This window comes from Carassius gibelio, chromosome A3 (genome assembly GCF_023724105.1).
Source record: "Carassius gibelio isolate Cgi1373 ecotype wild population from Czech Republic chromosome A3, carGib1.2-hapl.c, whole genome shotgun sequence".
Classification (NCBI taxonomy): Eukaryota; Metazoa; Chordata; class Actinopteri; order Cypriniformes; family Cyprinidae; genus Carassius; species Carassius gibelio.
In genome coordinates this window covers 34,065,325-34,084,021 of record NC_068373.1, presented here as the reverse complement: position 1 = coordinate 34,084,021, position 18,697 = coordinate 34,065,325, and the positions used below count along the sequence as shown (strand labels likewise).

At 40.2% G+C, this 18,697-nt stretch overlaps 1 protein-coding gene across 1 annotated transcript; it reads right to left on the bottom strand.

Moving 5' to 3' along the window:
* Window positions 1-11,209: 11,209 nt before the first annotated feature.
* On the bottom strand, window positions 11,210-13,677 carry LOC127943156 (melanocortin-2 receptor accessory protein 2B-like). The gene is made up of 3 exons (XM_052539376.1): window positions 13,381-13,677; window positions 13,177-13,276; window positions 11,210-11,832 (listed from the first exon to the last, which is right to left on the bottom strand). The coding sequence occupies exons 1-3, from the start codon at window positions 13,487-13,489 to the stop codon at window positions 11,439-11,441; spliced, it is 603 nt and encodes a 200-aa protein (XP_052395336.1). The 5' UTR covers window positions 13,490-13,677; the 3' UTR covers window positions 11,210-11,438.
* Window positions 13,678-18,697: the final 5,020 nt, after the last annotated feature.

The window sequence follows — 18,697 nt, the reverse complement described above, 5'->3', positions numbered from 1 at the left end:
TGAGGTGAAATTATGGTGTCCATTTTATTATTTTGGTCTTTGACCAGTGCAGGGTTTGGTGTTGCTGGTGTCTTGCTGGTAGAAGTGGTGTTTTCTATAGTCTGATTGGACAATTCAGAGTTTTTCTCAGTAGTCTGAGTTTCTTTACCTTGACTGGTTCCCATAATTGTTTTGTCTCTCTGTCTCACAACGGTGATGTCCTTTGATTTAGCTTGTTTTGATTTACGTTCTATTTTCAGCTCAGTTGGCTTTGATGTTTTTACTTCCTTACTATGTTTGTGTGTCTCAGTTGTTTTCAGATGATCAGTTATTTCTGTAACAAGGTCAATTTTCTGGTTCTGACTGGTCAGACAGTCCTTTTCCTGACTTTTTCGGTTCATCTCTGACAGTCTTTGTGCCGATTTTGGGGTATTTTCAGGGGTATTTACTGGTTTCTCAGGTAAGACCAGTGTATCCGTCTCATTCCCACAGTTTGGCATGGCATTGTTCCTGGAGGTTGCAGCGCTGCTATTGGCTGGCTCAGAGGAGTCTTTAGATCTGGTCTCTTTCAGGTCCTCTGGGGACAGTGGTTTCTCTTCTTTTGTCACAGATGGATCTGGTTTCCCTGACTCTCCAAACAACGAGTTTACAATCACGGCTCTGTTCCTCTGCTTGTCTCCCTGCTCTCCTTCTGAGTGCTGCTTTTTGTTGCTGTTTTTTTGTTTCTCTTCCGTTTTTGAGTCAATGTCTGTCTGTATCTTCTCTTTATTTGAGCTGTCCTTTCTGGATGTAGAAGGATATGTATCAGAAGCAACGGCAACTATCTGTGCTTCAAAGTCACCGCTATTCTCACTCTCCTTCTCATCCTTGCTTTTCACTTCTGAAGGAAGCTTTGTGTCAGCATTCTTTGAGTCAGATTTCTTTTGTGTGCTTTGCATAATTTCTTCTGCTTTCTCCAACTTGGGAGGGACTGAGGGTTTTTTGTTGGGTCTTTCTTTATCAGAGGTGTTCTGCTCTGGGGTCTTTACAACGTCTCTTGCATCTACAAGAGGTTTGTCCTTGACTTCCTGTTTACCTTGACCCATTTCTTGTTTGGTGGGGCTGAGCGGGTCTTTGCCTCGACGTTTTTTAGATCTTGTGCCTGTCCGGGTTGGTGATTTCACCTGCGGGGACTTGTCAGTAGGTGATGAAACTGTCGGGAGAGAATCCGTCTTTTTATTCCCAATGCTTGAGTCACCTGTGCTCTCAGACGATGCAGGTGTAGCACTGTAGGATTTAGAGTCAGGTTGATCTATATTTAAATGAGGTTTGGATTTAAACTTTGACTCTCCACTGGTGTCTGTCTTTGCTATAGATTTTTCAAAACGTCCAGAACACGATATTTCAGTCGTTTTTGAATGTCCTTCGTTCAGAATACGACCGGACGTCAACGTCAGCTTCTCTTCCTCTCTCCTCCCCGTGCTGAAATTCTTCGCCCTCTCTTTAACCATTTGGTTTGGAGGTGCAGAACTGGACCGTGTTCCGGCATGTTCTGTCAAATCTCTGAAACGACTGGCCACATTTCGAGCTGAAGAAATATCCAGGTGACGCAGGTTTGTGGAGCTACTGACTGCACTGGTGGCTCCTCGCTCAAACAGACTGATCTTGTCTGCGATTCTGGCCTTGTTATGACTGGACTTTACATTGGTGCCGTCCACTCTGTCTTCCGGAAATCTGTAAAATAACAAAGAAAAAAGATCAAAACTGGTTCAAAAAGTTTCAAGTGTACATTAGCATCCACTCCCTTCATTAGCTGTTGACTCATTGTCTTTCCACTTTCTCTGGCTTTGTGTACTCTTCCTGTTTTTTTCTCTTCAGTTCTTTCTCTGCTTGAAGCAAGCTACAAATCATTTAAGAAACTGAATTCCCCTTCTGCCTTTGCATTTTCAGAAAAACACTTTTATTGAGAGTGACTAACACGTGCCCCCACATGACTTTTGTTGCTCTTTCCCTTTGAATGGAGTGAATGACTGTCAAACTCCAAAAAGCAACTTTTTCACAGTTTCTTTGTGTGAGTATGATTTTTAAGAGCTTCAACAGAGGGGAAAACTATCAGTAAATAACTTAAATGATCACAAATGGCATGCATTTGAGCATGTTTCTCACACAGAACTTTCATTTAGCCATCATATTATTTTTGGAGCAGGACATTACCGGGTTTCTGTAAGATTTATGAAGGCAAATTTAAGACTTCTTAAAGAAAGTTAAGGAATAAATTAAAGAGAACACAATATGTCACTATGTTCTATACATGTAAATTAGCAACACTTAAAAGTCTGAAAATAAAGCATATCTCCATTACTTTTTAATTCAACTATGGAAATCATTCTTACTGTAACTTCTGATCACACTGCAAAATAAGGATAATGTTTTTTTTTTTTTTTTTGTCATTTTGCAGTCCAATTCCTTAAAAAATTCAAGTTAGATGCTGAAATGACATGAATTCTTGCTGTTGTTGTTTTTTTTATTTGTGAAAATGGGGCGTATGTATGATAAAGGACAAATATCAGCCAGCAAGCTCAGAAATATCAACTTAATTCAAAGGGAAACAAGTTTTAATTCCCCATTGACAGATCTTTAGGCATCAACTCACTTAATTTTGTTCATTTAAAAAAAAAAACTTCACTTTGCATCTCAAGTAAATGTATCTTGATTTAAGGTTGTTTAGATATTTGTACAAGACAAAAATAAATGACATTTGCATTCTGTGCCATGATTTCATGAATTTAAGACTTTCTGCTCCATTGATTTGTGGAAGGATGAATTATACTTTAATGTACTTCAAAATACCTCCTTTTGTTTTCAGCAAAAGAAAATCACAGCAGGTTGAAATGGCATTTATTTTTAGGTGAACTGTCCCTTTAAGAACCGTTGATGCCTATAGAAGACAAACACAAGGCTGACATCTAGAAAAACTGGCATTTAAATATCTAAACGCTTTATTGTTATGAAGATGCCTATTCTCAATGCAGGGAGCTCTTGAAACCAGGTCAGCGTCGTTAGCCAACAGGTTATTTTTAATGTTTGACTTTACAGAGGAATGACGAGTAAGAGAGCAGATTTCACAACATGACGCATGATGTTATGTCCTGATCATCTAAAGAAAGATTTCCAACGCTTGGATGAAGCGTATTCAACTTCAAGTTCAAACAGAAACGTGTGCATTAAAAGGCTCTCAAATCAAATCAAACACAAGATTATTGTATGTTATTTTTGTAAGCACAGGCAAAAACAGGTAGAACAGGTAAATTTACCTTGATGTTTCCTCAGCTCTTGGTCGTTTGGTGTCCGTAGTGTCTTTAAAAGCCACATTATGGTCTTCATTTTGGTCCTCTGAGGTGACCACCACCTTTTTAGCGAAGACCACCTCGCTGTGAGACACTTTGATGCTCCTGCGTTTGGATTCAGCGCTCTCCGTCAGCCTCACCACCCGTTCCTCGTCCATATCTGAACAAACCACCTCAACCGAATCTTCACTCAGGTTTGCTTCCAAATATTCCACGCGGACGACATCCTCACGTCTACCTGAGTTTGGCTCCTGAAGGCTGTTTGCCGCCTCCTCAACGGCTGAGTCAGCACATGCTGTCCGCGGGCTGCTCGTCAAACTGGTTGTTGCAGGGCTTTCAGGTTGGGGATTGGTTGGGGATTTAGTTTGAGCTCCGCCCTCATCTCCGTGAGAGCTCCGCCTCCTTCTGCCAGATCTCTTCCGGCCCATTTGATCAAAGAGTTCCGGTGCCGTACTCCTCTCGAACGACTGACTGCGTTTGGTTTTTATGCAGGTTTCTCTGGTGTCCCCGTGACCTTTCGACCTCCTGCCCGTCCCGTCCTCCCCTCCACGGCCAGGTCTCAGATGTTTGGCATTCCGCTCGAGGGATGGGCTTGTCTCTGCTGGAACGCTCTCACCTAGTGCAGGCCTGTCTGTGTCGTCTGCTCCAGCAGGGTGGCTGGTTTCTCTGTGGTCCTCCTCAGGAGCCTCCTCTTGCTGTGTTTGGGAGCTGGGGTCATCTCTGCCCCAACCCCACGACAGCCAGCTCCCGATGCGACTCAACACCCCTGGGCTGTGCTCCTGTGGACTCTCACCCTACAAACACACAAACACATGAAGTCCTGAGAGTCTAATCTGTAACACACACCTGGGGCAGAAATTAAGGGGAAAAATTTGATCATTGACTTGCAGGATATAATATAATAATATAAAGATATTATTTTGATTTCTTTGCATCCTGAGATTCCAGATTTTCAAATAGTCGCATCTAAGTTCACATGATTTCAATGGTTCGGTTGAACCGGTTTCTACCTGATCCCGGATCAGTTTTATAAATTCGTAGACATTATTTATGATTCATTAATTAAAGAAATACGTTAATAATTCTTGATTGGCCTGTTTAGACACGTCCTCCATAAAACAAACAAAACAAGCCCTGCAAATTACACTTATAATAATAAAGCTGCTTTAAAGAACCTTTTTATAATCTGAAGAACCTTCTCTTTCTCCATAAAGATGTTAAAGTTCTTCAGATGTTAAAGGTTCTTAATGGAACCTTTTAGACAAAAAGGTTTTGTTTTTATGTTAATTTTGTATGTACTGTTTTCATGCAGTTTTGGCTTGTTTTTGTTGTTGTGTGATGATTTGAGTTCTTCAGAAAACTGAATCATTTTGCAAACAATTGGTTAAATTTATTCAAAGCTTTGAAAAGGTTAGTTTCCAACATCACTGGTTAGTTGCTCTTAACTTGTTCATTGAATGCTAACATGCTAATTTGGAAATGCATTGAATGAGTAAGCTAATTTAAACTAAACTGAGTCTGAAGTTATAAAACAGAGACTGTGGTCATCATACGCAACATGGTTTTCTGGGGAGCTGAGCATGATTTTCTATCAAACGCTACAAATCAGAGCCAAAATTAGTGGAAAAGTTGAGTGTGTCTGCATTAAAACTTGGAAACAAAGTTGCAGGATTTTGAAAAATGTAAATAAATGTCTAATATTCTGCACCATTTGTAAGTCTCTGATGACAGATGTATTTTAATGAGTGACTCTGATCATGCTGTCATTAAAGCAAAAGAGACAAACCAAACACAAATTCAACACAACTTTTCACTCTAATTCTGTTCATCATGTAGTTTGTAATGAAAACAGCATTCAGAAGTGTAACATCACAAGCAAAGCCCACTAATCTGCCATTAATCTGCAAAAACAAAAACAGACACATAAATCCCTCTATATAACTACTCTAAACATAGTTTCTGCCATTCACACGTGATATGTCACTGAAGTTCAAAAGAATAGTTTCAACAAAAATAGCTGACGGTAGCCATTGACTTCCACAGTAAATAAATAAAAAAACAACTATTTGGTTACCAGCATTCTTCAAATAATATTTTATCCGAGTATCAGAAGGAAGAAACTCATACAGGTTTGGGACAACTTGAGGTTGAGTAAATTATAACATTTTTGGTCAACTGTCTCTTTAAGGAGAAACGTTATTCAGAGTTTGACTTTATATCTCCTAACTTTAATATCTCTATTGAAACAGTCTGAGAGAACACTAAAAGACACGAAGCGATTTAAAAATGAAACATTTCGTTACAGTTTAAATTAAAACGAGGAAACGTATGAACAAGAAATTAAAGATTCTAAAGTATTTCTACAGAAAGTATTTCTACAGAATGTCATGCAGTCGTCAGGCGGTAATTCCTCAGAACTCACGGTCCGGGTCCCGGTCTGCGGCGAGCGGAACACCCAGAGCAGCGCGTCTTTAGTGAAGTGATCCAGACCTGCGACTCACGAGCCCCGGATCGAGCCAACCGATCACAAGCTGAAGCTCAATAACGGGTGCGAGCGCTCATTAGTTATGAGAGACGGAGGAGAGAGAGAGAGAGAGAGAGAGAGCGAGAGAGAGAGAGAGAGAGAGAGAGAGAGAGAGAGAGAGAGAGAGAGAGAGAGAGAGAGACGAGAGAGAGAGAGAGAGAGAGAGAGAGAGAGAGAGAGAGAGAGAGAGAGAGAGAGAGAGAGAGAGAGAGAGAGAGAGAGAGAGAGAGAGAGAGAGAGAGAGAGAGAGAGATTGTGTTTCAGAGGATCAGATGAACTGAGTCCCACACTGAAGCAGAAGAACATCTCAGAAGCTCCTCGATCATATTTACATGCGTTTCCCAACAACAACACAGCTCAGTTCAGCACAGAGGCGATATTGTTCAGTTTACTGTTATTATACGCTCATTAAATATACAGAAATACAACTTTAACTCTTTCTTGAATGCAGTTATTGTTTAATACATGGAAAATGGGGGAAGGTTTACAGCAAACCCTCTCTCTTTAAAGCATTTATAAACAATGATTTTAAAAGTTACTACAAAATATCCAACAGTGTTCTTTAAAAGTCATAGATGTAAGGAAAAACGTTCTTGAAGCGAGGTGTAGAAAACAAGATTGTAAGCAGAATACTGCGCATTTTTATGTTCTTAGGGATGTTACAAATAAATGTTTAATTAATGTTAAATATTTGGGTGAGTAGAACATGCAAAACGTTTTTGCAACCTTTAAATAACGTTCTAATCATGACAAGAAAACGGAACATTTTAACATTTCAGTAACGTTTTACAAATAAAAGTTCAAATGTTATATTTTGGGTGAAAATGTTAGCATCTAAAACGTTGTGCAAATTTATTTTGTAATTTTTATAGAAAACTTTCTAATCATGACAATAATACGGCACATTTTTACATACGATATTAGAAATAAATGTTTAATTACTTATGTTCTGGATGAGGAGAACATGCGAAACGTTTTTGCAACCTTTAAATAACGTTCTAAACATGACAAGAAAACGGCACATTTGAACGTTTTAGTACAATGTTAAAACGATGTTCCCTAAATGTGTTGCTTGGCACCTGTAGATGGTTTTCTAAAGAACAGCGAATCTCTTGTGGATCTCGTGGAAATCCTATCATTTGCTCAGGACACTAATCCAGATATTTAGCCCAAACCCAAGCATGCACCCGTTCTCCTCGTCCTTCATCAAACCAGTGCAGAGAGACTCACAGTCAGTCCTCGGAGCTGAAGGCAGAGGAATCCTCTCAGATGGAGCTGATGCTGAAGTTCTCGTGTAAAGAAAGAGAAAGCTCGAGCACCTGTGCTAATTATTTACCTGAGCGTCAGACCCACACCTTCACTGCTCAAGTACAGACCTGTTCAGAGCGACTCTCACTCCATAAAGCCATTCTGACCAGTCAAGTGTGTAAACACTGAGAGACGTGCCAGCTTCCCATGATCCAGCGGCTCAGGACATCAGCAGAAGAGCCTCCGCTGCTCCTGAACAACACACACCTGAGGATATCTCACACCTGTGTGTGTCCAGTGTCAGAGGAACAGGTGTGAGGCCAGAGAACAGGACAGGAATGACACACACACACACACACACACACACTGAATTATTGATGCATGCGAGGCCTCACCTCCCTCAGAGAAACAACTGAAGAGAATCTCACAGTCTTTGGGAACCTGCTTTGTCTTGATGTCTCTACAGACTGACAGAAGTGTTCATGTTCGGTGGAGTTCTCCAAGGCCTGCTTTCATTTCAACTTCTAGAGGAATAGATTTAAAAAGCAACAAAACGAGTAACTCTGGCTGGCTCTGGACAGGGAATGCAGTTCTGCAGAGATGGAGGAGGCAGTAAAAAAGTGCACAATTCATAGCTTTGTTTTCCTAACCTTGCATTTAGTTCTGAAATATTATTTCTTTATGATCTCTGAACATTCAAAACACCCATGCAAACTTTAGAGGAATATTTAATTTCATTTTGCTAAAATTCTGGGAACATATATGTAACATAAAAAAAAAGCATTTGACTAATGTCCGTGTAAAACATTTAAGAAAATAAAGCAACACATTCCATTAATGATGTAGATGCACCGTTTCTGTTGAGAGCAGATGACTGAACAGACGTTCTGTGAAGGTTTCTTACTGCTGTAAGATTAACTCTCATTTACAGTAGAGTTGGAAACGGATGTTTAACCCTTTCCTCAACACATCCAATTCAGTTTTAATGACTTGTTTCCGTGGTTTCAGCGCTGAGCATTCTGGGAGCGTTTGGTAACGCCCGCCGTGACTCACTGTAACCGCACATACTCGGCTCCTGCTGTCTGAAACCAGATCCAGATGGTTGGGCAGAGTCTCCTGTGCCTCCAGCAAACACAAACACCGGACTGTCTTCAGGCAGATCCTCTCTCCTGGTCTGATCTGAGCTGAGGGATGTTTCACTCTGTCCCGTCCGAGCAGTCCTTCACTGAGCTTCTAGTAAAGCTGTGGTTTTATGCTGTCTGCTTTATGTTTCCAGAGTGTCAGGGCCCTGAATCACACACAGACACAGAGAGGTTCGCCTGTACACCGCAGCTTTAGCGCCACCTGCTGACGACAGAACCGCATCACAGCTGCTCCTCATTCCTAACCAGCAGCCATTCTTTGTTGTGTTTTTAGGTCAATTATCAGGACAGTCACTGTAGATCATCTCAGACCAGAAACAGGCCAGTTCCCAGCTGGTCATACAAAGCTAACAAGTAACGTTCTCTCAAGGTTCTCTCAAGGTTCTCTCAAGGTTATTAATGTTTTTCCAGTGATGTTAATTGAACGTGTTCAGAGTTATCTGGTTTTTAATAATGTTCTCAAAACGTTTGCGCAAAAACATAATTCTTTTAGATTGTATATGGAATATTTTATTTCTGAGCTGTTTAAATATATATGATGTCCTGTTCTGTGACTGTGTATAACCCTGTACAGAAGTGTAATAATCCATGTTGTTTTTCTGCGAAATATTACTTATGTATACTTTACTCGTTTACTTAACCACTTTTTATAATGTCTATATAAATAATGCTGTTTGTGTGTCTAATTTAATTAGAAAGTCTATTTGTGCATAGGGTCTATTTTGCCCTTTGTGAGAATATTTACTGCTGCTTACTCTTCTACAAAACCTGACTCTGAACAAGAAGTTCAATGTACCTGAACAAACAGAAATAAACCTCTAAGATAATATTAATTAAAATGGAATTAATATGGAATTGAGTTAAATTAAATGGAATTATTATATAGATTTAAATTTACAAAAACAATTTAGAAGTATTTTTTTTATTTAAGAACTAGTAAACAACTGAAACCAGCTAATGACAAGTTTAGACCCGGAAATCAGCTGCAGTGTTTAGAGGCTGGATTGTCCAGCAGGGTTAATCAGCATTTACAGTTTTATTCTATAATACAAGTTTCCAGTGTGTGTGTGTGTGTGTGAGAGAGAGTGTGTGTGTGTGTGTGAGAGTGTGTGTGTGTGTGTGTGTGAGAGAGAATGTGAGTGTGTGTGTGAGAGTGTGAGTGTGTGTGTGTGTGTGTGTGAGTGTGAGTGTGTGTGTGAGTGTGTGTGTGAGTGTGTGTGTGTGTGTGTGTGTGTGAGTGTGAGTGTGTGTGTGAGTGTGTGTGTGTGTGTGTGTGTGTGTGTGTGTGTGTGAGAGAGAATGTGAGTGTGTGTGTGTGTGTGTGTAGTTTATGGGATGTAAGCGTTGACTCCATCAGTCCCTCACTCTCCATCCCACTCTGTTTCCACAGCAACACTCCTCACTATGTCTTCTTTCTTCATCTGTGTGTGTTTTATTCTGAGGATGTTCATTGTTTAATAAATGCGTGGTGATCATGAACTGTCTCTGAGCATCACGACTCGTTATTCAGAGCTGAACTTACACAAGCTTCATCATATTCGTTTCATCTGATCTTTCATAACAGAGAAAACTGAAGATCTCAAAGCTTTAGCTGCAATATTTCTGAACAAATGAGCAGAAAACGGCTCTCCTACACACACTTCTCTCAGATGTTTCCATTAAATCAGGTTGAAGAGCGATATAAATGTTGTTTTCTGTTATAACACATTACTCTCTTCTCCATGGAAACGACCTTTCCCCTCTCTCCTCTGTTGGAAGTGAAGCGTCCTCACACTCAATACAGCTTCATTATAGAGCTGAGAGACACGTGACGCAGCGGTGAATCTCTCGTTCGGTCTCTTTATCTCTCATAACTCTGGAAAGCTCACCCAGAATGCTTTGCGCTGAAGCCAGTGTGTTTGGTGGTCATTAGTGGAGTTAATTGCAGTGTTCGTGTCTTTTCTCAGGAGGAACAGCGTCTGTGACAAACATGCTGACGCTTTCAGCCTCTGTTTGCTTGTTTGAGAGGTCAAACACATGCTTTTACTGAGCTATGACTAAATATTTGTGCAGAAATTTGGCACTTAAACCCCAGTAAGTGATTTTTGCACATACAAAATCGAGGTACATCTCAGAGACGTCTATTTGACATCTTCAAGAAGTGTTTCTAGAGCGTTTGCTCATCTGCATTATGTCTATAGTTTTTCTATCAGATGCATATATACACTGCATACAAAATCCTTTTATTTGTCTGATAGCACAGCTACTTTTGAAAAAAAAAGTGCCAAAAAAGCAGTGACACTGTGAATGATGAACAAAAATAAACTAATTTACAGCAAAAAAAAAAATATATAAACAATATAAACTTTGAATAAAACTATAATATTATCTCAAAAATATTATAATACTTGTAAACACAGGCAAATAAATCACAGAAACCTGTTCTGAATCTTCAGTGTCATGAAGACTTCACTTTCCTTCATCATTTTACTCAAGAACTAAACTAAACTAAATATATAATCACCTTAAAGTCCATAATCAGTGAAGGGATGTTCACTTGCACTAATGAGAACACTACGTAATCTACATAGTTTCTTTAAATAATAAAAACAGATGTCAATAAGAACATCATTATTTTGCACTTTTTAGGATTATCAGCAGCTCATTAAATATCAGTCACTGTCCAGCTCTCTCTCTCGTGAGGCCAGCACAGAAGTGACTCAAGCTGTAGTTCATCGACTGACCGCTAGAGGCTCGCTGCAGAAGACAGTCAGTCCCATAGACTCCCCATGATAAAATGCCCAACTTTACAGCAGAAAAAAAACGTTTACAGCCTGGTGCAAAAAAATATTTTGTTCTATATAGCTAATTTTGCCCTTTATGACAACTATGAGGAGGGTGAATTATTTTATAACTCATCCGTTTAAATTATATTAAGCCTTAAAGTTCTGAATAATTAAGGGTGGGGCCACTTGAGTGACAGGTGGATTGCAGCTGCTGACAATGCTGTCGTGCTAGGTGGGCGTGGTTTCATCAACCAGATCCCGCCTTTTTGCCCATTTTCAATTATCCGGGAGTGACCTGCGGTGATGCGCTGACAAACAAAATGGTGACAGCTGGCTCCGCCTACTTTTGGCTTCAAAAACACTCTTTGGAAACCTATGGGTGATGTCCCGGACACTACGTCCATATTTTAATACAGTCTATGGTCGCTGTCCATGTGTAACACGAGCCTGTGTGCTAGCGTCTGATGATATCATAGGACTCTGAGCTCTTCAGCACAGCTGATTGGCTGTCTGCGGTGATTGACAGCTCACACGGCACCAAGTCATCATTGCCGTCGCTGTAGTTCTGTTCAGAGCTCACGAAGTTTGGAATGTGGAAGTCGGACAGGAAGTGCTCGTCTTCATCTCCTCTCTCGTCCTCTGCCGCCCCCTGGAGGTGGAGCCTGGAGGCCCGCCCACAATGCCTCCCTCGGCCAATCACGCTGTCTCTGACGGCCTCCTCGTGGATGTAGAAGTGAAAGAGGGAACGTGATTCGTCCGTCAGCGGCGGGAGAGAAAACAGCTGAGAGCTGCCGAGCTCGAGCACACAGTCAGCTAGACCATGATGCTTTTCACTGGGATCAGGGATCCTGCGCAGAAACACGGACAGCTTTATCTTTTACTTCAGCCAAAGAAAACATAAATGACTAATTTTCGTTTTTAAAAAAACTAATTAAAATGTCAAAAAAAGAAACAATACATGAATAAACATTTTCTCATAGTTATATTGTTTGACGTAATCATTAAGAATTAATAAAACTTTTTTTTCCTAATTTAATATATGGAAAATATTACTTTTATCAGTAACTACATACCAAAAGTAAAATAATAATAATAATAATAATCTGAGTAAGTTTCACAAGAACACATGATTTCAGATTTTTATAATGTTTAATTCAATGGTGTTCATTTTTGTAATCGTTAAATTTACTAGCAATATTTGAATGTAAAAAAATGTTTTTTTTCAGTGTAGCAGAAAGTTAATTCTTATTCATTTATTTATTTTTGTTTGTCTGATCTTTGATATAGGTGAACAGCCCATTTTAATGACTGATTAAATCAGGGCTCATTTGCTGTAATATATGCAGCAGCTCAAGTGTTTCTGCTCATTTGAATATATGATTACAGACTCTCTGTTTCTATGGAGACACACGTGAACCTTATTCTACAGTAACACATCTGAACAAAAGCAGCATGTTGTGTGTTATTGAGTGTGTGTGTGTGTGTGTGTGAGACAGAGAGAGTGTTTGGCATAATAACTGCTGCAGTATTGTGTGGGAATTTATTTATAGTCCCAAAGACTGACAGTCTCTGACGGATGAGATTTAGATCTCAAAATGCATTCAAAATCTGTGCTAAATTCACATCATTATTAAAAAACAACAACACACTCAGAGCTTTCAACCATATTATATGAGATCTGCAACTTGTCATTAACGAGTTAAAGTCTAAAAAAAGTCAAAGTTTTGATAGTTAGCATGTTATTACTGCATTTACCCCTGTTTAATGCAGTATATTCAAATTTTTGTTTTGTGAGATCTGAGATTTTAGTGTGTGAGATGAGGAAATGAAAATATATTTTTCAAAAGTTTTTGACACTTATATAACTTCATAGATAATTGAAAGTATTTTGACACCAATGGGACTCCATACATATGGAAATGGTTTAAAAGAAATAAAATGATAAAAGTAAAATAAAAAAATAAAAAATTATATGTATTTTGTGGCTCTTAAAGTGTTTGCAGAGTTCCATTCCTTGAGTAAAAACTATGGATTTTGTTGTATTTTTAATATTAAAGTTTCAGAAAAGATATGAACAGTTGAACTGAAAACGTCAGAGATCACAATATGAACTCTCATATTTCTCACCCAAATCCTAAAAAACACTGAATGCTCTCCACATCTCTTTAATAAAGTGTGTGTGTTTTACTCACTCTGGATGCGGAGCTCCTGTTTTTGTCAGCAGCGTCAAAACAAAGAACATAAAGATGACGAACACGGCCAGTCCGACCCAGAAGCCAATCACTATAGAGTCTGACGAGACAAAACCAGCATTTAGAACACACACACACACACACACACGCACACACACACACACACACACACTCCTCTCTATCTAAAAAGTGAATGATACTCACATCTGTTTGCTCTCAGGCCCTCGAAGGACACAGGCTCCTCGTCATCATAATATTCATAATGCCATTCATATTCTCCGCCGGACTGACTGCGGTTTGAATATTCAGTCATGTTTCTGTGGAGTATTTCAGGAGTCAGAACACATCCTGACCAGTGAGACGATCACACCGAAGGAATCACACAGAGACATCAGAATGAATGTGCTCGCTTTGTCTCTCTCTTTCTGTTCATACAGCACGTAATTCATGAAATCACAAACACCCACCTTCAGAGAGAGAGAGAGAGGGAGAGAGAGAGAGAGGGAGAGAGAGAGAGAGAGAGAGAACAATATTAGCAGTAAAAAGTTGATTTTTATGTGAACCTGATGATCAGAAAAGTTGTGATTTAGAAGATCTTTTGATTATTTCATTCAACAACTGCAAGAAGTGTTTAAATATCCCGCAGGGGGCGAGGATACATCCACCCAGATTCTTCAAATGTCACAAGGTAACCGTAAAGCCACTGAATATGTCATCATGTTCATGTCTCAACATTGATCTACAGGCAGAGATGATTTGTAAAGGTGAGAATTTATCATTTTCTGACTTTGTAAGTCTCATTATCAAGATTGCCAATCTGATGAAACAAGCCTCGCGTCGAAGGAACATGAGAGAAATTCAACATATTTCACCAGGTATCACTCGACCCATAACAACATCAACCACCAAACCATGTGAGCTCTAGGATGGTTTAGATCCTACCTGTCCGATCGCTACCATTTTGTTTATTTAAATGGGGAGTCATCTCATATATCACCAGTAAAATATGGAGTGCCACAAGGATCCGTCCTAGGTCCCCTTCTATTTTCAATATACATGTTGCCCCTTGGTAATATCATTAGAAAATACGGAATTAGTTTCCATTGTTATAATGATAATACTCAGCTATATATCTCAACGAGACCAGATGAAACTTCTCAATTATCTAAGCTAACAGAAAAGACAGAGGGAGTATTAATGCCTTGTGTTGATTATCAATGACTTAATGTCCCTGTGAAGTTCCGATATCTTCTACCACTGGTTCCTTTCGTTCTAGAGGAGCTCCATGAGGCTAAAGTCGTTGGTGGTGGTTGATTTTTAGGAAAAAGTTAACACTTAATTTAACCATCATATATGTTTTTTATGTGTGTTACGTCCCGTGACTCAAAAAGGGGACGCAACAAAAACTGGGACATAAGAAAGCCAATTCGTAAAAAAAAACGATTTAGCTCAAACAAATATACCAAAACGTCTTAAGATAGTATTCAAAGTCAGTAATGGCATCCTAAAGATATGTGCGAGAATGTAATATCCTGTGGTGTGGTCTCGTGATGTGTGCAAAAAAGAAACATCAAACTATAACGAAAAACAATCAAGTTGGCCGCCCGCTCTTCTGCCATCAAGCTTGCTTCTTATAAAGAGGCAAGGGAAATTGGGCACAGGTGTCACGGATGCAACCAGGTTACGGTGGGCGGAGTCATCCGACGTCTACTGGAAAAAAGCCCAATGAATACCCAGGTCGTCACACTCCTCCCCTTAGAACAGGGATCTGTTAAGAATCCCTGCAAACAAACAAACCGTTAAAACAAAAACAAACACCATACAGAAAAGAAAAAAAAAAAAGTACCAAAGACAGCAACCAGAGCCAAAAGAGTGTTTTTTGTTTTTTTTTTTACACCAACTTAAGCCTCATTCATAGGGGAACGTGACAGGGCGTCTGCCACAACGTTTTCAGACCCTCTAATGTGCTTAATATCAAGGCAATAAGCCTGAAGAAACAAAGACCAACGTATCAGCCTTTGGTTAGGACAGTGAAGAGAATTTAAAAACGTCAAGGGGTTGTGGTCTGTATAAATAACAACAGGTTGACTTGAGCCAACATAGATGTCAAAATGCTGTAACGCCCAAATCAACGCTAAAGCCTCCTTTTCCACCACGGAATAATTTAGCTGGTATGAGTTAAACTTGCGCGAAAAGAAGCTGACAGGCCGAACAACCCCCTGTTCATCAGACTGTTGGAGAACAGCTCCAGCTCCAACCTGACTAGCGTCAACCTGCAAAGAGAAGGACCTTTCAAAACAAGGAGCCGCAAGGACAGAAGACGAACACAATAGAGACTTAACATTTTCAAAAGCTAGCGCACAATTTGACGACCATATGAACTTTGTTTTGGTTTTCAAAAGATCGGTAAGTGGTGCAACAACTGACGAAAAGTTACAGCAAAAGGAACGATAATAACCCACTAAACCCAAAAACCGCATAAGCTCTCTTTTGGTAGTAGGCGCAGAGTATTCTTGAATAGCTTGAACTTTTGCATTTAATGGTCGAACTTCACCACTTCCGACCACTTTACCCAAGTATGTCACAGTGGCCCGAGCAAAATCACACTTGGCTAAATTCACAGTCAAGCTAGCTTCCGAAAGGCGCATCAAAACTGCATGCAGACGTTGTAAGTGCAAATCCCAACTGTCACTGAAGACAACCAGATAATCTAAATACACAGCACACCCCTCAAGGCCTGATACCACACGATTCATCAGGCGTTGAAAGGTGGCAGGAGCATTTCTAAGCCCAAAACTCATTACTTTGTAGGAGTAAAGACCTGATGGTGTAATGAAGGAAGAGATTTCTTGAGCTCGCCGAGTCAAGGGCACCTGCCAGTAACCTCTTAGCAGGTCAAGTTTAGTTACATACCTAGCTGAGCCTACCTGGTCAACACAATCGTCCACCCGAGGGAGTGGAAAACAATCAGGCTTTGTCACAGCGTTTACCTTTCGAAAGTCTGTACAAAACCTTACAGACCCATCAGGTTTTCCTACTAATAGACACGGAGACGCCCAGTTGGAACACGAAGAAACTGCAATATCATTTTCTTGCATATACCTAATCTCTGCTTCCATCAAATCTCTTTTTTCTGGTGACACACGATAATAACGCTGTCTGACAGGGGAAGCATTACCCACATCAATATCATGCTCAACCCAATCTGTTCGAGACGGCGTATCTCCAAACAACCCAGGGAAACTCCGCAAAAGTGCACTCAACTCCGCCACCTGCGAAGGAGACAAGTGGACCAGATCATCGTTTAACCTTTCCAAAGACTCAGAATTATTTAAACGTCCACGTAAAATACCATCATCTGGTTCTTTACCCTCATTCTCCATTTGCCCGGAGCAAAACCCAGCTCCAACACCTGAAACAGCAAGGAGAGCAGAACAAACAGGGTTTACTTCCCCATTAGACTTCTCATAATATGGTTTCAGTAAATTCACATGATATAATTGAGTTAACTTTCTCCGAAACGGAGTGAAAATCTCATAATTTTCATCACTCAATTTACGCTTCACCACATACGGGCCTTCAAATTTTGCCTCGAAAGGAGAAGATGGCAAAAGACGTGACACAAGAACTTGGTCTCCTGGCTCAAAAACACGACATTCCACCTGGCGATCATACAACCGTTTCATGCCTGCCTGTTGTTTTTTTTGTTGAACTCTGGCCAATGCTCTAGCCTCAATTAACCTCTGTCTAAACCCATAAACGTACGACAACAGATTTTTCGGTGAGTCAGAAATTTTGACGGAACTTTGTAACACTCCCACAAGCCCACGAACTTTATGACCGAAAACTAAATCATTGGGACTAAACCCAGTGCTTTCGTGCACAACCCCACGTGCAGCCAGTAGTAACCAGGGCAAACCCTCCTCCCAATCTCTGTCCAACTGCACACAATAAGCACGAAGAAGAGACTTCAACGTTTGATGAAATCTCTCCAACGCTCCCTGGCTTTGCGGATGATGCACACTAGCAAGATTATGTTTGATTTTAAGCTGTTTTAAAACCTGTTGGAAGAGATGAGAGGTAAGGTTAGTACCCTGATCACTTTGAATGATTTTAGGAATGCCAAAAAATGACATGAATTGTGACAAAGCTCTTACAATTGATCGCGATGTAATTGTTCGCAATGGATAGGCTGAAGGAAAACGTGTAGCCAAACACATGACCGTAAGCAAATATTTGCTTCCCGATTTTGAAGGTGGCATAGGGCCCACGCAATCAACTATAAGATGTTCAAAGGGATTACAATCAGCAGAAATCGGATGTAATGGAACTGGTTTCAGTTTTTGATTTGGCTTACTGGTTACCTGACAAACGTGACATGACCGTATATAGGTTGAAATATTGCTCTTTAAATGTGGCCAAAAAAAATACTGCAAAACACGATCATAGGTCTTACGCACCCCAGAATGCCCCGACTTTTCGTGTGCAACCTCCAACACGCCACGCCGAAATTTTGTGGGAACCACTACCTGAACAATAGGATCTCCCACAAAATTCTCACCATGAGGACTCCATTTCCTCAACAATAACCCATCTTGTACAAAATAGCCTCTAGTCTTATCTGATACATCGCCATCCTGAAGTGCAGAGGTAAACAGCTCATCCAAAGTGGAATCTAACCGTTGTTCTTTACTCAGGTCATCTGCAGACAGAGGAAAAGGCAGAGAAGACAAATCAGGTACAGGCAAAAAAATGTGCTGTGCCTTTAGCTCACTTCTTTCTTGAGGCTTCAAATGCTCCATACTTTTAGCCATAGCGCGAGTTACAACACCCACAGGGTCTACCACCATTTCGTACTCACTCAACTCTCCACTAGATGAAACCATAGGAGACGGAGACGCATTTGGCCACACCTTATCTCCTGCTAATTTGTTTCCCAAGATAAGGTGTACACCCTCAATTGGTAAAGCAGGACGCAAACCCACTACTACTTCCCCAGTCACTAAGTCAGAGTGAAGCTTAACCTTATGAAGAGGAACTGTTAATGTATTTAAGCCCATACCTCGAACTAAAACACTATTACCAGTTTCAGATTGCACTGAAAACGGCAAAATGGACTCTAAAATGAAAGAATCCATAGCACCTGTGTCACGTAGAATTCTGACAGGAACTTCAACTCCATCTGACAATAACACTCGACCTTCTGTAATAAAAGGAGCATAAGTGGACAAATAATCATTAAACAGTTTATCCTCAGACTCAGCACCACTAGAATGAACAGAATTTGCTACTGCAGCAGGCTTAAACTTATTTACGTCAATCTGTTTATTTTTCTCTTTAAGTATAGGGCAGTCCCCTTTCCAATGGCCTTTTCCCCGACAGTAATTACATATTTTAGACGAATCAAACTTCCCTGAAGAAAAGTATCCACCCTGAGAACCAGCATATGTAACGCGATTCGCGGCAACTTCACGTGTTCTCCAATCAGCAGCAGTGTTTTTATGAGTGAGCACAAAGTCAT

Coding starts and splice junctions, on each gene's coding strand:
- LOC127943156 (XM_052539376.1), bottom strand. CDS start 13,489: ATGACTGAATATTCAAACCGCAGTCAGTCCGGCGGAGAATATGAATGG. Junction 13,277..13,380: donor GGGCCTGAGAGCAAACAGAT/GTGAGTATCATT, acceptor TTGTCTCGTCAG/ACTCTATAGTGATTGGCTTC. Junction 11,833..13,176: donor ACAGGAGCTCCGCATCCAGA/GTGAGTAAAACA, acceptor GTTTCTGCGCAG/GATCCCTGATCCCAGTGAAA.